Here is a 24,072-nt window from a genome sequence, read left to right on the forward strand (position 1 = left end):
AGTTTAGTCACTCATATTAGAGAAGCCCCTCTGCCCCCATTTTTCACATAATGAAAAACTATGTGAGTGAACTAATATTCTCAAAATTAAACCTCACTTAGTTCATTTGTGTGTCCATCCGGGGTGTTTTAACTGTAGTCTACGTAAAGTGTAGACAGTTTCAAACTGTCAAACAAGCTTAACTTTTAGAAACTCAAAGATGCACTCCTCAGTGGTTTTAATGCACAGAAAAGGAGGCAGAATGATAGCTCTTCGCATTTGACCTATCTGCCGCACGGACTTTGTTGCGGAAGTGAACTTGTAGGGTCCCTCCCACCAGCTATTGTACGCGTTAAAAAACAGCGGGGCACAAACTCAAGTGACCCCACTATGGACTGTATGGGGACGTTTTCCTGTCAGTGTGATGTTTTGTGAAATCCCAATGAAACACCATAATCCTATTATCATGATATTGTAAAAGGCTTAAAATGACCCATAACTCTTAAGCAATTTGTCAATATAAACTCATATTGGAGTTAAAACTAAGTTATGGTGAGCACAGTGGAGCATTTTGCAGCTACAGACACATTTTTCTTGGGAGTTGGAGACCAAAACACAGCTGAGAGAAAAGTGAATATAGGACTTACATTCATCAAGTGGATAAAACATGAATTTGTATGAATGCCACTGTTGCTCTGTCTGCTGCATGTGTTACTAGGTAACTGTTTGCTAACACATTTACTATAACAACTTTATAAGATTATAAAATGCCACATTTTCACCTTTTCTCTTCTTGCAAGTGGCCTACAAAAATAATGAATGAGTTTTACTTTCATTTTTTCTCAATAAATGTATCTGTAAGCGGCAAATAAAATCAAAATAAAGAAGCTTACTGTTCTAGCTAACATTGGGAACCAAAACTCCATCATTGCAAATGTCTCTTGTTGATTTATTTAACATATTGTTTGAATAGTTACCATGTATTAGCTCACTGAGAAGTTCGATTTTTGTGTGTTTAGTGCCTGTATTCTAAAATGATTCCGAGAGACTCCACTTAACAACAATAAACTAACAAGCAGTATGTCATTTTCTGTCATGTAATGGCTATACACCAAGGCTTCACAAATGAAACATCACCTTTATTTCAAAGTATTGCAGTGTAAGAACACATTGTTCGACAAAGTGAAAACAATTAAGTTAATATTTTCATGGGAAACATGGGGGGGGCTCAACAATTTTTGAGGGTCAATGTTTACTGCCGTTTCTTTGGCCAGTGGATTCTGTTTCTAAGTGTGACATTCATCTACAAGTGAAACATCAACCCGCAGTGTCTTCAACTAACCGAGAGTTGGCGGCACTGATCATCACATTCATCTGGATTTCCATCTTCGGTCCAAGGCTTCAGGCAGCTCATGAAGACATGTAGTCGTGCTCCGCTGGCGTGTCTACTCTCCAGTCTTTTCAAACCGTCCTTGTCAGTGGACATCAGACTCAGGTAAGTGATACTCCAACTCAGTCTTTATGTCTTCTGAGCTGTTCTGCTCGGTGGAAAGCACCGTGTCAACAGGAAAAGACAAATATAAACTCTCTTTCAGTTTTTTGGGTGACGATGAGTCTCCTGCACCGAACAGAGGATCTGCAATTTTATAGGTCATCGAGGGCATGTTATGTGCCCTGCGTTTGGCGTTCTTCTTCTTCTCTTGTTTGTACGCTGCATTCATATTGGCTATCACCTGGAAGAGAAATACACATAAAACGTTAAAAAAATAAATACAAAACATCTGAGCTGAATCCTTTCTCTCCATAGCTATCACACATTTCATAACAGTCAGGTTTGTAATGTTTTAACAAGTCAAAGCACATAATTGTATGTATTTGTGAATATTCTGTCCACAGGTTTGCTGTCATATGACACATGGGTAATAATAATGTTGACTCTGTATCCTAAACAATTAATAATAAATAAGAGTTTCTGTGACAGAAACCTCAGGTGTAAGAATCAAGTTTCTGCCATGTAATGTGACTGTGTGCACGAGAGTGGCACTCAACACAAACATCGACATGAGGACATCGTGTTCAGCATGTAATGATTCATGTCTAACACCACATCTGGGGCAAATAGAAACACGCACAGTGCAACAGGAAGCTTGGTTGATTATAAGTATACTATATGTATGTATGTATGTATGTATGTATGTATGTATGTATGTATGTATGTATGTATCTATATATATCAACTGTGGCTGAATAACTGAATGAACAGACTGCTAAAGCTGCCCAGTCCTAATATAAGCTCTTGTGAGTATAGAGTTAAGACAGACTTGACGTTATTTCAGGGGACCTTCAAAAACATAGCAGTGAGAATCATTGTTCCTCAACTTTGCATGCATGTAAAGTTGCACACATGTGACAAACAGACAAAGAGCAAACTCCATCACCAGCCTTCATTTTCATTATGGAAGATAAGATAAAATAATGTGAATTACCAGCTGCTTAATAGAGTTCTGTTGCTCCTGCATTATTGTCATATATGTAGAGGCCTCCTCCTTAGTCGAATACATATCCTGCTCTTGTTCGTCGTAATTCAGCAGGCTCAGTGTGGTCTAGAGGACAGGAAATGACATTTAGCAGACACCAAAACACACAGTCAGAAATAGCTTATTCCTGCAAACTCACCTCATTGGGTATATTATGTTTCCTGTTGAACACGAGGGAGTAAGGAGTGAACTTGGTCGTAGGGTTGGTGGACGTCCTGAACAAAAACAGCACGGGGTCTAGAAAGTCGTCCCATTCAGCCTGCTTCTCCGTTACCATCTGCACAATTGCTTCCTTCAGTAGAGGACTCGTGCAGTCGTGGAGTGGGTTGAGCTGAGGTTGATCCTGAGGAGAAACCTTCTGCACGATGCTCCACCTGTCGCACAGCAGCTTCGTCACCTGGAAAACATCCGCATCTGCACTGACGAAACCGACCCACGACGGCACTATTCATTCATCTGTTTTTTTTAACGGACTTCATGACTCACAACTCACCTCATCACAGAAGTCAGCATTCTGTGTGCACACTATCGATTTAGGGGCACCAAACCTAATTGAACAGAGAACAGAATTAGTTTAATTTCAGGTTTAAAATATCTTAAAATTGAGGGTATCAAAATGAATTAAATTATAAGTAGTTGCTTAGTAGTTGCTTTACCTGTATATACATTTGGAGATGCATCTTGCAATAGAGAAAGCGTCTGTCTTTTGCACTGGAAATGCTTCTGGCCATTTACTAAAGTAATCAATGAGGACTGTAACATAAGTGTTGCCCTGCTGTGTCTCTGGGAAAGGTCCTGGTTAGAGACGAGGAAAACAAAACAGGTGTCAAACAGTGGACAGAAATGAAAGCGCAGAAGACTGTTATTCACTGATTTAATTGAGGAAAAAACCTATGATGTCAATCCCAACAATATCCCAAGGTGCGTCCACTTTTATAGGCCGGACAGTCCTTGCCAGGTTTTTATTCCTCTCTGTGTGCTGACAGGTCTCACACACTTTAATCTGAAACAGAAAATATTTATCATAAAGGTTATACAATATTATCAGAATAGTACCCTGTGATATTAACTGAGCCTTTGACACATTAAGATTAAACGTACCCAATCCACTACATCCCTGATGATCCCAAGCCAGTAGTACTTGCTCTGGATCCTGTGGACGGTCTTCTTTTGGCCCAGGTGATGGCCGATGTCGTTGAAGTGGCAGTCAAGAAAAATCTGCCTCTTCCTCTCAGCCTCAATCACCACCTCCCTCTTCTCTTCTTTCTTGGGTCCCACATAGTACAGCTTGCCCTCTTGAATAAAGATATGAATGAAGGGGGCGTGTGAGACATTTGAGAACTACTGACAGTGTAAGACAGGTTCTTAACTACTCCTGCACATAAGACTACTACTGAATGCAGACAAATGCATGAGACTATTTTTTCTTTTGATATCTGACTGAACATAAGGTTGAAGTTGCTGTAAACAGATGAGGTTCATTCTTCGATTTGACATACACTATATTTTAAAAAACACCACTTTTCTCTAGAAAATGTAAACTTTTGTTGGTATTTCGAATATTATTCCCATAATTCTCTTCCTCTGAAGCATGATAACTTAGCTAACACCGAGAGTCTGTTGAGAAGTTGAAAGTTACCTCCTATAGCGTGCTGGTTACAGTGAACTACTCAGTGGGTGAGCCGAATTGTCTATAGGCTCCTACAGGTTCATAAAATATCTTATATTATGTCCTTACAGGTACACACCTACCGACAGCCTCGGTGATTTTTAAATTGGCACGTTTTGGGAATGGAAGTTCGTGGTGCCAACAGACGATCACTGGAACTCGAGGAGAGCAATGCATACCGAGTGTTTTTCCACTAGTAAATTCATTTTTTAAATAACCCTTACCGTCAATGATAAACTTCTGGGCGTATCTTTTCAAATTCTTCTTTCGTAAGGGATTCATCGTCTGGGGCAAACAGCCTTTAGCCATAAAAGTATAAATGTCTCCGAGTTTATTGGAGCTGGATTCAACCACCTCCTCCTCAGCAACTTGCAACGACTCCACGCTTAACATTTCAGCTCAGACTTTACAAATAAGCGCAAAGGACAGTGATTATACACCTCAATAAACATACATATGCTGAATGCCGATCGGCATATTTAGCAACAGTGCTGCGCTGCTAACGAAGCCAGAAACTCCTCAACCAAAACCACAACAAGACGAAGACACACAGCGTGTGCCCGTCCTCCCACTCTACTTCTACTGTCGAATCAAGCCAGCAGACTTTTATTTTTTTGCATTAGCGCCCCTTATTGACAAACACTTACACCTACTGCTAACAAGACTTGGTCAAAACCTCGTAGATACTATTATTATTACTGTTATTATTACTCTTGTTATTACTGTTTTCATTATAGGATTATATCATAATGTTTTATATGGTCTTTTGGTATGGTTTTTGCGGTCCAGCCAAAAATGACAGCACATTTTCTTTAATAGGACCACTTTGAAAGTTTTATTTTGAATGTCCTCACCGGAAGTATTAGTATGCTATTGTTTCCAATGAATTTATCTTTGCCACGGCTGTCTCGACCTGTGGATGATAAGGCCACGGGCGTAGAAACTACAAATGTCCACTACCGCTGGCCGTTATACAGTCATAATAATAACATGTATCATAGTAACAATATGTTTTATAATAATATCTCAAACTTAGCAGGTAATAACATGCATAGAAAGTTAATACTATATTCGGGCCTACAAAAAGCATCATGGGTGTTTTCAGAGAGTTTAAGAGGTCTTATCCTTAATCACCCACGACTGGCATCTGTCTTTTTGTGGCCATACCTATGCAATTATACACAAATCCAAGGCAAACACAGTAAGCACACCAATGCTCCTGGTATACACTTTCAAAATAAAACTTTAAAAAAATGGACGGCTGTAATTACACTCTGTGACCACCGGAAAGCAACAAAGCGCTCATAATTAAAAAATGGCAGCTAGTAGAGCGAATCTTCAAAATAAATGTTTTTAAACAGGAACGATTACTCTGTCAACACAGCTATGATAGCTTTACGTCAAAGTAACGTTATCTCTGTTTTGCTGTCATAAAAAAACGGGTGTGGGCGCAATGGCTTGACTGTTGCTAATGCTTTGGGCACGTAATGTGCATTACTGCTGTCTTCCTGATGGTTGGTTAATAGCTTTTCACTTGCTTGTTTGCCTACAGTTAGGAGGATTGTACAGTCGGATGATGGTGGCTATTTTTTTCTGTCTGAAAAAAAATGGTGTAATCAACTTTGGATTCGTGGTGATGACGCTTTTATTTTGAGAGCTAGAACCGGAAGTGTTATGGTTGTTATTTACAGAAGTAGCAGTGGGAGCACTGTAATGTTTTTGTGCGTATTTTGTCAGGACAATTCCTTTTGAGCAGGTAGTGATGAAAAACGAGGAAGACGGAAAATCTCAGTTTTACATCTGTAACTGTTTCATGACTGATAATATTTTCCTGAAGGACTACAAACTCCATGTTCGCTTTGTATCGGAGCAGCAGTTCAGACTAGACTACCAGGCAGTAAGTGGTTATCAGTTATATTTTCAGTGGACAAACCCTCTTTGGAGTGACTTGCCCTTTTATGTAAACTGTGTATATGTTACATGAATTATTGCTGCGCAGCTGCTCAGGAGGCTCGGCTGCGTCACGGACCAACAGCTTGAGGATGTGTTCAGCGAGGTAAGACAGCGTGTGTTTACATTGTGTGTGTGTGTGTGTGTGTGTGTGTGTGTGTAACCAACAGAGCCAACAATAATTCAAGCTTTACACTCATTCCTAACATGATTTATATTTGGATTTATTATATTGGATATAAATTGTATTTTTATAAAACTGATCCTTGTATGATGGATTAGGTGATCAACAGAAAACTCATTAGAAACTGTTTTGATAATCTTTTAATTATTGTAGTAATTTTTAAAGTGAAATTTCCAAAATTCACCACATTCAGCTTCTCTAAAGTGAACTTTTGTTCTTTCTCTGACCTAATGTGATTGTAAATGAGGAATCTTTGGGTTTGGGAGAGTTGACAGATAAATCAAGCCAGCCGATATAATAGCAGATATTTGCTCACTACAGACACATTGGTATTGATGTATATGAAGGCTGAGCGAAAATACAAGAAAGTTTAGCACAAATTTATACTCTGTCTCAAATCAGTACTTCAGTCAGTACACATAGTGTGTTAATTCCAACAGGGTTGTGTCCCAAATCAAACACAGTGTTGTGTTTGACTCACTGGAAATGTGGATCACACCATGTGACAGTGATTGTTGTCTGCCAAAACCAACATACTGCCAGAGTAGAATGGCTTCTATCCAACAACACTACATTGGTACTTTGTGATAAAAACATTTGAGTAGATGTGTATAACTTACATATGGTGCGGTGTCCACTGTGACAGCTGCAGCCTCCTCAGCACTCACTCAGTCACTTTCACAACTTTGGCGGTCCCGCCCCTTCCACTGCTTGAGGGTGAGATGTGTCCATTGGTTCACACTCAACCTTTTGACCATTTTGAGTGCAGAATCCAGGTGCACTGCATGTTGTACTTGTCAGTGTGAACACAGTCTAAATAGCAAGTGTGAGTATGGAAGTACACGATTTGAGACAGTGCATTAGTTAGCTGACAAGGTGATTTCTAAGCTGTAAAATGTCCCACTTTCTGTGGCAGTGGAGCATCTGTTGTGGTCACAATAAAAAAAAGTATAAGGGATCCATATCAAAGTATTTGTTCATGTAATGAGTTCAAAAAATACTTTTGGCTCATACATTGTTATCTGATTTTTTTTTTTAAACTCTCAAATATCTACATCAATATCAGCCCAAAAAAATGCAGTGCAGGTCAGAAAGACTTCAATAGTTGTCAGTAATCAGTAATGAAACAAATTGTTGTGTTGATGGCACCCGATTGTCTAGCTGGGTTTATCTAAGAGACATATTTGTTGGCCTCCATCACATAATTAATTGTGATCAATAGAAGAGATTTTGTCTTCCAGTTGGGAATTGAGGTAACAGTTAACCGTGCGTCTCTACCAGACTGTAACTGAACCCTATGTCTGCTCTGTTTAGATTTCACAGGAAGTGGACAGGCGAAGGCGTCTCAGTGCGACGTCTGCTGAGAGAGCGGCTGTTATAAAAGACATATACCAGCCGCTCCATCCCCATGTCTACCACCTGCAGGTATTTACTGCATCAGTCTCTGCTAATAGTGTCATTTATAATGTGTCATTACCACCATGCTGAGACATGTCTGCACGCCGCCTCTTCTCAGGAGTCTTACCTCACTCCGAAGTTCAAGCAGATTGTTGAGTACTGTCGAGGCAGCGACGCCAGTGAACAAGGTGTCTTAGACTTGCTGGAGGAAGAGGCAGGTGAGCAGGAAAGTGCTTTTATTTCCCACCAGTGGCCATGGTAGACATCAGTTAACTTCATTTTTTTACAGCCTCAGTCAGCTGCTTGGAGGAGCCCATGGATGTTGAGTATCACCACAAGGTTTGAAGAGTCAGAGAATTTACCTGCATTATGAGTCCTAATGAGTCAATCGAGACTAAATGAGTTGATGAAGTTGAGCGTTTTACAAGCAGAAGAATGGCCAAACATTTGCACATGCCACAATGACTGTTTAAGTTTATGAAATAAAACATGACGAAGGATTAAAGAAAATGCAGTGGTCCCAACTCATCAAATGTGAATATTCACTGGTTTTTTAGTGCTCTTAGTTCATCATTTTAGGTTTTGGGCTACTGGTTGTACAAATAAACAAATTACCAATGAATCTGGAAACTTGTGAAAGGCATTTTTAAAAGCAGTTTTTCTGACATTTTATAGACCATCTGAATCATGAATCAGTAATGAAGATAATTATTTGTTGCAGCCCCAGATACATGAGCAGGGACAGAAACCAGCAAAGTTTATATAAATAAATATTACTAACAGAGGCTACTGGTTATTTGTTTATGTTGAATTAACAATGATATCACAGTTTAACAGTGATATTTTTATGTATGAAAGTGCTACATGGAGCATCTTTGATTTATTCCCATCTTTATGTTTTAGCTCCAAGGGTGTATCGCTTCCCTGTGTTTGAGAAAAGCTTCTGTGAGGAGCTGGTGGAGGAGCTGGAGCACTTTGAGCAGTCCTCAGCCCCCAAAGGAAGACCCAACACCATGAACCATTATGGGGTAATGTATCAATGTCTACTGGCCGAAAGCCCTTAAAGCACCATTTAATCACTGCTTTGTCATTTATGTTTCATCTTTATTGTGCCTTGACATTTGGATCCTTGGCCTGCCGTGGTCGCACTGTTCATGAGTCATGTGGAACTCTGTGTTCGAGGCAGGTTCATACAAGGACTTTGATGGAGCGTCAGGGAATTGATTTTTAGCCAAGGTGGAGCAAAAACCTTAAAGGTATAATATGCAGGATTTGTCGGTTGCTGTTTGTAAACACACCATTCAATCTTCAAATAAAGCACTAATTTCTGATTGTTTGATAAGAAGAAAATAAGAAAACACAGGCAGGACCTCCACACCCTTTGAGTGGGTCATAAGTGATGATCGAGAGAGATTACTTTTACATGAGTTTAAACATAGTTTTTTAAGGAAAAGCCTGCATATTGTACCTTTAAATTAGGACCATATAAAATATTAAAGAGCTCAGACTGAAGTATGTGTAGTCGTAGGAAGGTCAGCGACTGAAGTATTAAGGTTCCATCATCTGGAGGTTATTTTATTCATGATATTCTTCTCATTCTCTTTCTCCCCAGGTCCTCCTGAATGAACTGGGCTTTGACGAGGGCTTCTTCACGCCTCTCCGTGAGCAGTACCTACATCCACTCACCTCCCTGCTGTATCCAGACTGTGGGGGGTGCTGTCTGGATAGCCACAAGGCCTTTGTGGTCAAATATGACATGAATGAAGACCTGGACCTGAGTTACCACTATGACAATGCAGAGGTCACCCTGAATGTTTCTCTGGGCAAGGACTTCACTGAGGGAAACCTTTATTTTGGTGATATGAGACAGGTGACTATGTGGTTATAGTGTTATACTATACTAACACTTCTACTATTGCTACTATTATTACTACTATTACCACTAGTACCACTATCAACATTAACAAACACAAAGACTCAGAACTATACACATAATTTTTGTTCAGAGTTAGTCTTAAGGAGACGACTATAATTAAATTTCAATTAAAAAGAGATTTATATTGGGGAAAACTTAAAAAATATAGTTTACTCTATGTGAAGTGTATCCATTAAGAGATTTATAACGTTACATAACATTATATTAATAATTATTTATCACGTCTTTTATTGGCATAAGCCAATTTCCAACATAATAAATCCTGCTAATAAACCTCGTAGTGGTGGTGAAGAATACTCTGATAACCAGTGGTTTGTTGCCCCCTGCAGGTTCCTTTAAGCGAGACAGAGTGTTCAGAGGTTGAACACAGGGTGACTGAGGGCCTCCTCCACCGGAGCCAACACATGCACGGGGCCCTCCCCATCTCCTCCGGCCAGCGCTGGAACCTCATCATTTGGATGAGAGCCTCAAAGGAGCGCAACAAACTGTGCCCCATGTGCAACAGGAAGCCGACGCTGGTGGAAGGAGAGGGCTTCGCTGACGGGTTCACCAAACACTCTGACGCCCTGCTGAACGTTTCCTGTGTGTTGACGTAGTGCATCCTGCTGCTACAGGCCTTTTATAAAAAACTTTAAAGACTATAAAGACTTTGGTGTCCCCAGGTGGTAGATTCAAAGAGGACACTGTGGCAGACAGCAGTGCCGGCGGCCACCGCCTGTTGATGCTTTAGGAAAAGTGATTTTGGTTCATCTAGATCTAAATTGTCTGTCTGGTGATATGATTGAATAGACGGTTATGCAGTGGTTTCATTGTTGTAGAGTTAATCAAGACTACACTTGGTGACTGTAGAAATACATTAATTTTAATGACATATTTTGACTATTCCAAATTGGAATGATTAATATTTATTATTTGTACCATTAAAATTACCGATTTTACTATAAAAAGATTCAAATTAGCATCCTACTGATCCCATTATTAAAAAAAAAAAAAAAAAAACCCACACTAGTCAAGCCCTTGTATTTATGTACAATATGATTGTATTTTTTAACAAAGATTATTTACAGAATGTGTATTTTAAAATCAGGGCTTTCTTTCCTAATACTGAAAATTAGGGTTTTTTACTAAAACTGAGTATTGATCTGATACTGCTCTCTTTCCAAATCGATAAATCACTTTTTGAAAAACTAAGTGGAATCCTTCTTGTGTAAGCTGACATGAAGTCAGGGTTGCTATGGCACTCAGTCATTATGAAATTAGCAGGAATATTTAAATGCATGCACACAAATGGGGGCAAGGTCATTAATGGCCCTGGCTTCATGCTTTTCCAGTGACCAACAGTTGGAGGTGGTAACACACAAAGAGGCGAGGCAATGTGCCAACAGAGGCAGAGAAGAAGAACACTGCAAGCTAACAAACATGGATCTAAACAGATTTAAATATATTTAACATTTTGGCTTTGCAAATGTTTTATGAGAAAAGAAAGCATTAAACACATTTGTTAGAAAGTGTTGAACATAAACATAACTTTAGTTTGTTTACAAAAAAACTTTAATTCTATAATCAACTGTGGATCCGTCACATCTGGGTATTACCCAGTTTCCACTGCTTTTACACATCAAAGTCTGTCCAGTTTATCAGATGGAGTTGTGTGAGGTTTGATCATTTGAAGCTTGGTTGGGGCTGAAGACTAAGTCTGTCAATGAAAAAACATCTGGAGTGTGGAGTTTACCAGACCTCTGTAGCCTGCTCCTCATCAGTGAGGCTAGCAGCCCAGGCCACATGTTGCTACTAGCATAATGTATCTGATTCTCTGACTGCCCTGTTGAGGTTTAAGTGGCATTGTGGGTAGTGTAGGCAGCAGGTTTTGATAAGGAAGAATAATGTATGGAGTAAAAAAGATTATATACATTTTAATAAGGTCAGCATCAGCACCAATTGCAATCTAACAAATCAATCTTAAAATACATCCTGTTCACCATCTTTTTCCACAACAGTTTCCTGTCAGTAACTGTTGGTCTCTGTCAGAAGTCAGTAATAATATATTAAACTCTTTCTCTGCCAGCTGCATTTCTCTTATTTCTGAATGGCCGGCTATAATCTGGTGTTTTCCTCTTGACCAACTATGTTGATTGTTTTTCATGAAATATAGTTGATCAGCTCTCTGGACTAGGAAGAATGGACGTCAACAGACATTGCTGATGAGCTATTTTTACCTTGTGACATGGGGAAGCCACATGTTTCTCAGTTACGCTATAGAATGGATATAAATCACCATGTTCAACTTAAGACAGCACACATAATTTGGAGTAATAGTATTTTAATTACATAAATTATATCTATCAATTCATGAATATCTATCCTGTGTGCATTTGTTTTTTATAGTCATATGCTTTTAGTGTTGTGCTGGGAGTTAATTATGTTCTCATACAAAGTCTTGGGGAGTAAAAACACAAACATGAACATGTACGCTACATCTTGCATAATAACGCGATCCCTTTCAGCAACATCAGAACATCAGGACTTTTTGGTTGTTTCTTTTTGCTCCTGGTAAATGTGCCAATGTGGAGTGTTGAACTAGAGGGAGACAGGGAAAAGGAGAGCTGGTTCTCTGGGATCAGAGGCACACTGCAGCATATTCAAACACGCACCAAAGCACAAATATGCAAACACTATAACATACAGTAAAAGGCATGGCTTTGTACAGTTGACTTTACAGCTTCATGTTAAATGGTTCTGTTACTGACTCGGAGCTGGTTTTCACATTTCCTGCCTTAAAATCAAACTCTGTACACACAGGCTGATGTGAAATTATTGTACAATACGTTTTGGCCTTGTACTCATTTAAAGATTAGCTTGGATTTAAAATAATTACAATAATAGTACAATATATCAATATAGCTAGTAATAATAAAGATACATATCTACACATCAAATATATTATCCTATACAGATAAATATTTCCTCTTTCATTAGGGCCATTTACATCATATAAGTAAATAAATAAATTCAGTTTCCAACATAATATTTAAAGCAGAATTTGTCAAGTTTGCACCAGTTTAAATGCGGATGCATTATATCTTTAACTTCTCCAGCTGCATTGACTGCATTGGTCCCATTTCAGTCTGTTCAGGTGTCAGTATGCACCCAGCTGTCAGTCTGTGCCACCTCCTGTCTGTGGATCAGCACTGGCTGCATTCAGTAGTCTGCCCACATAAATGTGCATTGTTCTGTCTATAAGACTTCACGTCTCAGCTTTATAATGTGGTCTCACTGCTCATGTCCCGGGGCCGGTGGTGGTCGATGTCCGAGTCGTAGTCGGACTCCATCTCGATCTTAACCTGGGGCACGGGGCAAGCCATTCCTCGGCCCATAGGCATGGCCGGAGATGACGGGCAGGAGATCTTCAGGTGGAGGGTGATGCTGAGAAAGGGCAAGGTCCAGTTACCATACACACTGACAGCCAAATACACAGAGGGGCTACTGGGGAGGGTGGAGGAACTCAGCCATGAGGGATCATGACTCCAGCCAAAAACTACAGGAGCTCATGTCAGTGATGAGCAAGAGAAGATGAACGAATGAGTTAAATGAGCTGCTGCAGTGGTTGTCTGTGGCCACAATGCCTTTAAAGACTGGGACCGGTGACAGGGATACGTAACTTTGCACCATGAACATGGGAATCAGTTTGTTGTGGCCCTTTATGAGCGAGTCATTTTTAACAGAGCTAAGATCACACCAAACTGTCTAAACCTTTCCAAAAGTATTTCGTAGTGGATCAGGTAAGTCCATTTCTAAGTTACATCAAACTATAAAGGAAGAGACTGATGTAGCAGTGATGCCAAAACTGAATAGAAGACCTTTATATGAGCAAGAAAATCTAATGTAACTACTGATAATAGGACAACGCAGCCCACAATATATCTTGGCTTTATATTAATACTATGTTTTATTAAATGAACAAACCTGCTTTCTAAATATTAATATTTACCAGTACAAAATTAAACAATGGATTGGTTTGGACTTTGATATCCAACAATACTTATCCAACAGTACTTCATCACACTATTTGTTTAATGAATGCAGAATTTATGTGGAAGCTGCATCTTTTTAAAACATGTTGCCAAAGAAATGAGTTTGGAGGGTTTGGTGACAGAGATGGATTCTAGGCATACATAAATCTTTCAGTAAAACAAAATCACAAACCATAGTTTTATCTATCCACAGTTCATATTAATCAGTTACACTGTCAATTCCAAACCATGCCTCTTTCAAAGCAATGCAGACATGATGGGCAATTTTGAAACTCCAAATCTCCCACAATGTAAAAAAAAAATAAATAAAAATAATAATAAAAATAATAATTATGGTTAAATGTTTAGCAAAATGAGCAAAGGCTGCACTTTCAATGCAAAATGGTTCCATTGAAACTGCTGTGGTTCCAGGTGAGGACAGGTTTCACATCCAGGTGTGGTTGATTTACTACAGAGATTCAGCACATGAAGGAAAAAGAAACAACCAAAACAATGATGCTTGTTGCATGTGGACGATTATAAAGTTGTATTTGAACCAGCCTACAATAAATTTATCATTAAATATGCACTAGAGATACAACAGACTTAATATACCGCACATTATTTTTGTTCATCTATTTAAGTTGCAAATATATCAATCTACACAAAGAAACCTGATCAGTGGCTTAGAGTCACAGAGCAAACTCTACAGCATGCATTTCAGTTCATCACCCTTCACCTCACAGTCGCTGCCTTCTGGAAATGTTCACTAACAGTGAAGAACTGCAGTATGCTGAGGGCAGTGCAGTGCACATACTGTTAGACATTTAGCTCATGACACAGGATTATACAGTGAATAACATTACAGTCATCTGCATTGCCTTAAAGTGCATGGAAAGGAGACTCTGCCCAAACATGGCAATAAGGGGAAACTGGGCTGTAGCCCCAATATTACACAGTCTGCTCCAATTGTGGATACATGTGTCCACCCATAAAAGTGACTATGAGTATGATTTAAGTTTATTATGAAAATCTGAAAATGAACAGTCCACAACACAGTAGAGATAATCATTTGTTCATGGGAAAATACTTGAGGCAGCATAACACAATGCAATGCAACACCATAAACAAAGTAAAAGAGCTTTTATGGGCTATTTTCATGCTACTGTATCCACACTGGTATTTGATTTGCAATAACAGGCCTAAGTCTGCTGTGTTTGTTTAATGATTTGAGACTTTTGATAAACCATTCAATTAAAATGTGTTGTTTTGTCAATATTTTTAATGGTTTAGTTCACCCAAATTACAAAAAACATATTATAAGGGACCTGTAGAGGTATCTAACCATGCAGAAAGTTTCTCTTATGTATCTCTTATATAACCTATGTTGTGCGATATCTGTCTCACAGATTCCTGCTGCCACCAATGCAGTGAATGGAATTTTGATTGTTTTCATTGGAACTATTGTATGTTGTGTGTGTCTGTGGCTTATGCAGAGTAACAGGTGGGAACTCTGTTCATTGCTGAGAGCACCACAGACACAACTGCATCCCCTCCACTGTACTGGGGTGGAGGCAGAAAGCTCAGAGGCAGACATCTGAAAATCTGGGTAAATAAAGTGAAGTGCGGGTCAGTTTAGGCAGTCAACTCCAGGTGCTGCTGCACTGCACCAGTCTTCACACTGTAACATTTGCTGTATACACAGGCTCCTCCTAATGAAGGCGCTGTACTTAAGCTCACGTTTTTACCACTATGCCTGCTGCTACACTGATCACCTGAGAGCTATGACACCACTTGCTTCGCTTCCTGTAGCATTTCATAAGCCCCACCTGTAGGAACTGAGTCTACATTTCCCCAGGGGCAGATATTGTTGTTGCTATCCACTCCCTGCTTGGTGTTTTTTTTTTGTGTGGGCAGTGATGAAGTCAGAGCCCAGATGATAAATTCACATAATTTTCTATTTATGAGCTAAAACTGTAACTATGGAAGGGTGAGGGAGAAAATATGCTTTCTTTTTGTAATTTTTGTGAACTGGCCCTTTAATTTGTGCACATTTGCTGTGTATGACTAAATGTTCACTTGCACATGGGACCTATGTCTGTGTAATAGAGAGCGTGTGTGTGTGTGTTTGTGTGTGTTTGTGTGTTAAAGAGCATTGTGTGTGGCAGCAGCCTGGCAGTACGCTCCCCACTGAGTCTCTGCAACATCAGGATATACCAGATCTTTGTAAGGGATGTGCAGTTTGAGGACACAGTACCTGCGATCCAAGTCTGACTCTGAGCTGGGTGAGTGGTTGGAATAGGCGTGGTATTTGTCCTGTGCGGGGGCACACACACGTAACACACACAGATCAGAAACTTGTGTCATGATCCATTATTCCTACAGAGGGCAGCAGAAGCTCAAGTTTCTCACCTCTTCCTCACTGTCGTCTGTTTTGGGCTTCTTCTTGTCCTTGTCTTTCTCCTTACCCTTCTTCTTATCATCATCCTTCTTCTTCTTCTCTTTCTCAGGCAGGAGGTCATCCAGCCAGGCCAGGTCATGCTGGGAGAAGACCATGTCCAGCATCTTCCGGACCAACATCAGACCCAGGATCTGAGGGTTTGACGAGTTATGGTTTGAAGGTGATTTAGCTGGATGGTATTTGTAGATGACATTAACATGAAACACTGGTATACACAGTGAAATCAAATCACTTCCTCTATTAATGTTTACTCTCTTTAAAATTTACACTGAACCTCCTTCATGTTTCTTTACATTTACTAAGATTCTAACAAGCAGTTTTGATATGAACAGTTTGAAAATGCTCTAAAGATCTCTATAAAACAGATTATTTCTGTTTCTATAGTTTCTACTTTATATGAGGGGTGGAGATAGATTCTCTCTCTCTTAAGCAACTTCAAAAGACCTTTAAAGATCAGATAAAGCCTTGATTTCACGCCTGTCTTCCTCCGCCCACAATAAAAACACAGGATCCCTCAGAGCCTGTGTTAGAAATGCAAGTCTGCTCCATCACATACCATAACTGGGAAGATGATGGCCAAGAAGGTTGATTTGAGGATCCAGAGCACAGCCAGACAGATGATCTGGATCAGCGTGAACATGTGTACTTTCCTCAGAGGAACGTGACGAAGGAAAGAAAAGTCTGGCTGGTGCTTGGATGGCATCATGTACAACTTAATTCTGTCCCAGAACTGTGGAGGACGATGAGACGAGAGGCAGAAGGAAGAGAGAGCATAAGACGTGAGCAGCACAGGTTAACTACATGCAGACCTCTGATATGAATGATTAATCCCAAATTATTTAGGGGAGATATGTATGCATCACAGCTCTGCTTGCCTGTGCAATGAGTTGCAGGAAAGTTACCAAGTAGCACTAACTCACCAAGCCCTGAGCCATACATTTCTGAACTCATCTATGACTCATCTGTGAAATTATTACTCCAGATATTGGTTATTATCCAGCAACACCTGGCCATCAGAGCACCAGACTCAACCAGTACAGGTGCAGTTTAAATATTCAGCCCACAGTTCGATATCTTAGGCAACTCGAAAGCTTATAACAAATTCTCCTGAGTCTGTTTTTCCCCCCATGTGATTCTGTTGTCTCTGTGGTCTGTATGGACACTATGGATCAGGTCTGCCTGTCTAATTTTTTTATTTGCTTAGCAGCTCTAAATAAGCCAATTCCCACTGTCAGAAATGTAATAAGTAAGATGTCCAGCCACAATAACTCAATTTATTATGATAAATAACCTCAACAGCTGGCACACAACATACCTGGATTCCACTGAGTGAGGCTACACCCATGTAGAGGAAGACCCCGTACAGCACAGGCATGGGGATGAACTAAAGCAACAGGAAGGACAGACAACATGTAAGATGTTTAGACATTTAGCAACATGTTTAAGTTTGTAGACTGCCAACACTATAGGTGTGATGTGTGGAGCCCCAGAGTGTGCGATATTAAATAAATAAATTGAGTACTTATGAAATAAATAGTCCAATTAATAAATTGTATAATATAAAAACAAGTGAATAAATATTTAAAATTCAGTTAATTATGTTATTTAATTGTCCTTATTCTTGTTTTGTTAGAATAACAGCATTTTTATATTCCTTATACATATCATTTTCAAATGTATCGATCAGTCAGTCTTAGTTTTTCCCTCCACTACAAGTTTGATTACAAGTAAAAGAAACAAAAATCCAGAACAAACACACCATGTACCTTAAGCACTGGAGCGAGGAAGATGGAGACTCCGGTGAGAACAAACACCAAAATGCCTGTCATTCTTTGTTCTCTGGATATTGAACATTGATGAAATAAACACAAGAGACCGTCAAGTCAATTTTACAAGGCATTGCTGTGTTTCAGCTACGGAGGACAAAGCAAAGGACACACTCATACTCTCATATTGCCATTAACAGGCTGAGGGATTATTCCCAAGTTACAGTTTTCTGAACATTTCTGTGTTCTGTGTTTTTATTTTACTGTGGACCAACCTGACCCCAAGGAACTGAGGCTGCTCTCCAGGAGCACTTGACTCGCTCTCCATCTTCAGAGAGTCAATGTGGGCGATGGAGATCACAGTGGCAGCAACGTACCAGGGCAGCCCGATGAAAGAGCAGGCAGCCATCAGGACACCAACCCAGAACAGATCCAAGTGGTAGCCACAGCCTTTCTGCCAGGGAAGCCAGACACAGATCATTTTTTAAGACCTCATGAGCCCGGCATGATAAGCTTCTATTTGAAATTGATGTGTTATATTTTCAATGTCATTTCAAAATAATAGAATAAAAGATCAGTATCCATAAATAAATGAAACTCAAATACAAACTTAATGTCTAATTCTGACTTAATGTGAGTTTTTTGAAGACTTTATATTTCTTCAATGGTAAACATATTACAATATAGTACATAGCAGTGGCACACTTACCTTAAGTTTGTTCTCCTTACGGTTAACAATGACAGCACTGATTTGCTGGTCCATGAAGATGAGGATGGTGACAAGAAGTGCAGGAACGAAGCTGGCCACATATATCCACCATGGGTTCTTTCCAAACGGCATCACCAGCCAGCCGCGGTCAGGTCGAGTTGGCTAGTGAGAGAGGAGAGCCCATTTTATTTCCACGACTGAGCATGTTCAGTGGCACATGGAGAATTTCGACAGAATAAGATTATTACAAGACATTTTAGTCAGTATCTATAACAGAACTGTTCCACATTTCAGGAGATGTGCTTCTTTGCTTTCTAGCCAACAGTTAGATGAGAAGATCGATTCCAGTTTTATGCCTGTGTGTTGCATATGATCTACATATACATATAATCTTTACAAAAACTGAAATATGTGGGACTATTGTGGTAAATAGCATAATGGCAACAACACTCCAGTCAGTCATTGTTCCAGTCACTGCTCCAGACCAAGAACCTGTCCAGCACATAAGAATCTCAAGCTTGAACTGTAGAGGTGCTAGTTGGCAGATTTGATTTTTTTCACCTTTGGACAGAACCGGGCTAGCTGTTTCCTCCTGTTTTCTGTCTTTATGCTAAGCCAAACTAATCTCCTGACTGTAGCTTCATATTAAGCAGAGAAATATTTGAAGTGGTATCCATTGCCCCATCTAACTCTCAGTAACCAAGAGAATAAATTTCCCAAAATGTTGAACAATTCCTTTAAAGCACATACCCTGCATAATGCAACCAATAAAACACTAAAAATGACCACTAATACTAATGCTATGATTTGCTTATATTTGTGTGGTCAATAACTTTGTAAGAACAGATCATTTTTGAAATAGTTATCTTACTTCTGAGTTACTACTATAATTTGAAAATGACTTTCTATACCTTGAATTCTGTTGGAACAATGAGCTTGGGAGTTTTGAGTCCCACCAACATATCAAGCCCCACGAACGTCATTATGGACATGAAGATAGAGAAGTCACTGATGAGTTTCCTCAGCTGGCGCCATAGATGGTGAGAAACAGTGAAAAAAAGAGTTCAGGTGAGAAACAAAATCATGAACTGAAACTGAAAGGAGAGACCAAGTCTGACAGGAGGCAACTCATAAATATTGAAGAAGCTGAGCTGTGCCTGGCCTCTCTTGAATTAAAGATAATTCTTTTTTTTTTTTTTGTGTCTGTATGACTAACCACTTCCTGGGAGATCAGATACAGAACAGATGTGAGGATGAACAGATGTGAGGAGCAGTGCTGTGTTGGGCCTGAGCAGATTGTACCAACACAGTTATACTGTCAACAACACTGTGCTGGTAAAAAGTACAATAATTATCGAAAGTGATGATAGGTGGACCATCTGTTTGAAAAAGTGTTGCACTTTTAAAATCTGCTTGGTACACATTGTTGTGTTTACAGTTTCACTGATTAAATAGTTAAAAACCATTGCACTCGTTCAAAACACTAAAAAAACACTTCTGGAGACTTACTTTAAAACTCTGGTACTACATACAGTATAACACTGTTGTTTCAATTACTGTCTATATTTGCCCTTGGTATGTAAGTTTTTATTATGTTTTAACTATTTTCATTTGAATTATAATTTAAGGTAACCTGTGGAGTTTTTGACCACTAGTGGCACAATGGAACAATATTTTTACAAAGAAGTCCCTATTTTGTTTGTACTATGCACAATCACAAGGACACAAGCAATGCACTACACATTTCTGCAGTTCCACTGATTGACAGTTGATGGCAGTAATGGCAAAGAAGCAGAGCAAAATTAGAAAACACGAATGTCAAACACAAAATGCATTCAGCATGTTTGTTTAACCCAAAAAAGTCACACAATGGGCCTTGTGCCAGTTGTAGAAACAGATGTTTGTAAGATCAAATAAAATAGATATAAATAAATCAAATAAACTTAGTGGAAAATTAAATATTCTGTTCATCATATCAACATATCATCATATCATCATCATCATCATGACTTGCAAATACTGATGAATTTTAAAATGTGCTCTCTTTTCTTTTTTCTTTTTCATTTTGGATTTTATTGGCATTGACAATTTTAGGGAAATTCTCTCACTCTGACAGCTGCATCAGAGTTTTTGAGGAGTCGCAAGGCTGTAGTTAGCTCCACTCTCATAAGGGCAAACCTCACAGAAAAAAGATTAAGGGTGAGAATGTATTGCATGACGACCGATATGTTTTGGTGAGAGACACTGAATGTAAACTTAACTTCTGTGTGTTTGCAAATACATTTCACAGGGCTCCATCAGTTTCTCCTTTAATGGGACTGGAACTGGTTTTATAACTTAGTTTTGTAAATTTAAAACAATACATCGATGAGCAGATAGTTTTGTCACCTTTGTGGGGAAGTAGCGGCTGAACTTGAACTTCTTGAGAGAGACGGTCATGGAGTAGGTGCCAAAGAAGAGGATGAAGGACATCAGGGCCAGGTCGGGGACGTACTTGCAGGACTTTCCCACCAGAGAACCTCCATACTTTAGACACTCCTTCTTGCTCAGCTGGCTCCAGTCCAGAGCTGTCACATTCAACTGGGATGGTGGGTGGCAGTAGTGGGGAGACAGGAGAGGATGAAGAAGAGTGAAGTGTTTTGACAAAGACATAGAGGAGAATATAAACACAAACAGAATTAAAATTGCCGTCACAGATGTGAAGTTATAATTATTGGAGGAGAGCAAGAGGTTAATGGGATAGATGGTGAGAAACAAACAAAGGAGAGAAAGAGGAGAACAAAACAGCTTCTTTATCAGACACAGTGGATACCTGGGTTAGCTGTAAAAAAATAATTTTTCTCTTTTCTAACAATGTTATAGTTTGGGCTTTGCTTAGAAACACCCCCTGTAATTCAACCTACAAAAGCTGCAATGTTACCAACCATTTAAATATTCAGCTTGAAATACAATGCACCATAATAGTCAAAAATGAGAATTGAATGAAAACAAGCACTTACCCCAGAGACACTAGAGCTGTTATCTGGCATTGGAACTAAACCATTGAAGATCATTGCAGCCACTGTTTATGAATGGGAGAGGGGCAGATAGAGACAGGGAGGTAATGAGACAGAAAATGAAGAGGTAGTGAGGAGGAAAACAAAAGGGAAAGAAAAAGAAATGCAAAACATAATGAGAATCCAGCTGCTGGACATTGCAGAGAGCACTCTGAGGCCCATGCAGACAAACAAAAAGGTACTCACTTGCAAGAGACGGCAGCCAAATTGTTTGCGCATGACAAAAACAAACAAGAGACAAATCAGTTACAGAAATCAGTGTCCACAGAAATTACTGCAAATCACTGCTATTTTTAAAAGTAGTTTAAAAGAGGTTAGTGAGTGTGTAGGAATTTGTAGCATGAGGGAAGCTAACTTAAATTTGAATTTCATTAAGCCATGCAACCCAACGTGTATGAGTTGACGTTGGTAATCAACATTCTGGTAATCATCATACACAGCAACAACAGCCCAAATGATACAGGATACAGATATTTGATTTGAGACATTGGAGAGTTTAGAAAATCCATACATCAGTCATGTATTAGATCCTTCAAATTTGATTAATAAAGAACTGAGACTGAGGTGGTTGTGGAGTGCTGCTGTGTTGAATTTCTCTACCCAGAGAGCAAGAGGGTCACCTCTACTGTATATGACTGCAAGTTACTGGGAGGAAGATTCTGACTGTTGTTTGTGCTTATGCACTGAACATCAGCTTGTATCTGGCCTTCATGGGGTCTCTGGGTGGATTCCCATAAAGGACACCTGGGAACTCTATAAATCTATTGGGGGATGTTAATGCTCACATTGGCAATGATGGAGAAAACTGGAGGGGGTGGTTTGGAGGAAGCTGTGTGGTGGTTTGTCATTGAATTTCTATGCTCATCGTTGATGGGTCATACATACACAATTTTTGACCATAGGGTGGTTCATAAGTGTACTTGTACACCCTAGACTAAAGATTGATGATCAACTTTGTGGTCATATCATCAGATCTGTGGCCTTATGTCTTGGTACTCAGTTGAGGAGGTGAGGAGAGCTGTCAACTGATCACCACCTGGTGGTGAGTTGGATCAGATGGTGGAGGTGGCAGGAGCCAGACAGACCTGGTAAACCCAAACATATAGTGAGAGTGTCCTGGGAATGCCTGGCTGAGGCTGCTGTCAGCAAGGTCTTGAACTACCCCCTCTGGAGGAACTTCATCAGCTGATCAGAGGGTGTGCTCCAATTATTGATTGCCTCAGTCCCCCAGGGAAAACTTATGCCAGGGTTCTGGAAAGGCGGCTCTGGCTGATTGTCGATCCTCAGATCCAGGAGAAGCATTGTGGATTCCAACCATGGCGTGGAACAGTAGACCAACTCTTTAACCTTGCAAGGTTCCTGGAGAGGTCATGTGTGTTTGCTGTTCCAGGCTACAGGAGTATGGGGTACTGGGATTGCCTTACGAGCCATCCATTTCTTATAGAACTGAAGTGAGAGTTGTGTTAATATTCCTGGCAGGAAGTCAAGTATGTTACCAGTTGGTGTTGGCCTCCACCAGGGTGGCCCCTTGTTACTTATCATGTTTGTGATTTTCATGGACAGGATGTCAGCTTGGGGGAGGAGTGTGTCCACTTTGGGGATGTTGGCTTAATCAGACCTAACCATGCACTGGGATGGTTTGCAGCTGAGTGTAAACCATGTCTAAGACTGAGGCCATGGTTCTCTGCTGGAAAATGGTGTATTGCTCACTTCAGTTTAGGAGCAAGTTGTAATAATTGCGGGGTCTTTTTCAGAAAACAAGGTCCTGAAAAGACTTCCCAAAAGACAAAGCTTTCAATTTACTATTTGATCTATGTTCCAAACTTTACCTATGATCATGAGCTCTGGGTTGTGACCAAAAGAATGAGATTGCTATTTAAAGCATCTGAAACGAGGAAGCTGAAAGGGTTGGGGAATGTGATCAGGATACCTCCAGGGTGCCTTCCAGGCATGTTCAACTGGTAGGAGGCACTGGGCTATTCCCAGAACACACTGGAGAGACTATATATCTCATCTGGCCTGGGAAAGCCTCAGGGTCCACCAGGAGGAACTGCTGGGGTGAGGGACATCTGGACTACCTTGCTTAACCTGCTGCTGTCACAAACCGATTCTGGATAAGTGAATGGATGGAAGGTACCACCTTTCACTAATGGTAGCTGGACTCTCATCTGAGTTCCAGCACAACATTGTTGGGCTGATAAAATACATGCACATTGAGATAAAATTGCTGTTTAGTGCGCCTTGTTATGTAATTTCCTTCAGTAAAATAGCAGACAGTTTGATGACTATGCTTTTACAGTATGTCATAAAGAGTGGGAGAACATTTCTAAAAGGGTTAGTTAAAATGAATACTGGTGAGTGATTTTACTCTCCTCTACAACCTGCCTGTGGTGTCAGTCTACTGAGCCCAAAATGAG

The 24,072-nt window shown here is 39.9% G+C and overlaps 3 protein-coding genes across 3 annotated transcripts in view; 1 reads left to right on the plus strand and 2 right to left on the minus strand.

Moving 5' to 3' along the window:
* Window positions 1–1,097: 1,097 nt before the first annotated feature.
* Window positions 1,098–4,768, minus strand: LOC139623615 (gypsy retrotransposon integrase-like protein 1). The gene is made up of 8 exons (XM_071481963.1): window positions 4,410–4,768; window positions 3,618–3,811; window positions 3,408–3,519; window positions 3,173–3,311; window positions 3,010–3,064; window positions 2,656–2,913; window positions 2,466–2,582; window positions 1,098–1,712 (listed from the first exon to the last, which is right to left on the minus strand). The coding sequence occupies exons 1-8, from the start codon at window positions 4,576–4,578 to the stop codon at window positions 1,455–1,457; spliced, it is 1,302 nt and encodes a 433-aa protein (XP_071338064.1). The 5' UTR covers window positions 4,579–4,768; the 3' UTR covers window positions 1,098–1,454.
* Window positions 4,769–5,498: 730 nt separating this feature from the next.
* Window positions 5,499–11,717, plus strand: ogfod2 (2-oxoglutarate and iron-dependent oxygenase domain containing 2). Its single transcript, XM_071481964.1, has 7 exons — window positions 5,499–6,082; window positions 6,185–6,241; window positions 7,634–7,744; window positions 7,836–7,935; window positions 8,621–8,745; window positions 9,330–9,587; window positions 9,983–11,717. The coding sequence occupies exons 1-7, from the start codon at window positions 5,948–5,950 to the stop codon at window positions 10,247–10,249; spliced, it is 1,053 nt and encodes a 350-aa protein (XP_071338065.1). The 5' UTR covers window positions 5,499–5,947; the 3' UTR covers window positions 10,250–11,717.
* Window positions 11,718–11,847: 130 nt separating this feature from the next.
* The window catches only part of slc4a5a (solute carrier family 4 member 5a), a 33,179-nt gene continuing 20,954 nt past the window's right edge, over window positions 11,848–24,072 (minus strand). Inside the window, exons 15-25 of the mRNA XM_071481962.1 lie at window positions 21,599–21,633; window positions 20,988–21,179; window positions 19,511–19,624; window positions 18,600–18,761; window positions 18,166–18,344; window positions 17,891–17,963; window positions 17,440–17,508; window positions 16,681–16,854; window positions 16,076–16,255; window positions 15,921–15,979; window positions 11,848–13,076 (exon numbers count right to left, since the gene is read on the minus strand). Coding sequence (XP_071338063.1) covers window positions 12,911–13,076; window positions 15,921–15,979; window positions 16,076–16,255; window positions 16,681–16,854; window positions 17,440–17,508; window positions 17,891–17,963; window positions 18,166–18,344; window positions 18,600–18,761; window positions 19,511–19,624; window positions 20,988–21,179; window positions 21,599–21,633 — 1,403 coding nt within the window. The 3' untranslated portion in view covers window positions 11,848–12,910. The remainder of the gene's footprint in view (window positions 13,077–15,920; window positions 15,980–16,075; window positions 16,256–16,680; window positions 16,855–17,439; window positions 17,509–17,890; window positions 17,964–18,165; window positions 18,345–18,599; window positions 18,762–19,510; window positions 19,625–20,987; window positions 21,180–21,598; window positions 21,634–24,072) is intronic.

Source organism: Trachinotus anak, unplaced genomic scaffold, assembly GCF_046630095.1.
Source record: "Trachinotus anak isolate AG129_WGS33_773 ecotype Australia unplaced genomic scaffold, CSIRO_AGI_Tana_v1 ptg000008l, whole genome shotgun sequence".
Lineage (NCBI taxonomy): Eukaryota > Metazoa > Chordata > Actinopteri > Carangiformes > Carangidae > Trachinotus > Trachinotus anak.

Excerpts from the sequence above, each read along its gene's own strand:
- LOC139623615 (XM_071481963.1), bottom strand. The coding sequence starts at position 4,578 with ATGTTAAGCGTGGAGTCGTTGCAAGTTGCTGAGGAGGAGGTGGTTGAA. Across the intron at positions 3,520-3,617 it reads TCAGGGATGTAGTGGATTGG|ATTAAAGTGTGTGAGACCTG; the intron begins GTACGTTTAATC and ends TTTCTGTTTCAG. Across the intron at positions 2,914-3,009 it reads ATGCTGACTTCTGTGATGAG|GTGACGAAGCTGCTGTGCGA; the intron begins GTGAGTTGTGAG and ends GATGTTTTCCAG.
- ogfod2 (XM_071481964.1), top strand. The coding sequence starts at position 5,948 with ATGAAAAACGAGGAAGACGGAAAATCTCAGTTTTACATCTGTAACTGT. Across the intron at positions 6,083-6,184 it reads TCAGACTAGACTACCAGGCA|CTGCTCAGGAGGCTCGGCTG; the intron begins GTAAGTGGTTAT and ends ATTGCTGCGCAG. Across the intron at positions 7,745-7,835 it reads CCCATGTCTACCACCTGCAG|GAGTCTTACCTCACTCCGAA; the intron begins GTATTTACTGCA and ends GCCTCTTCTCAG.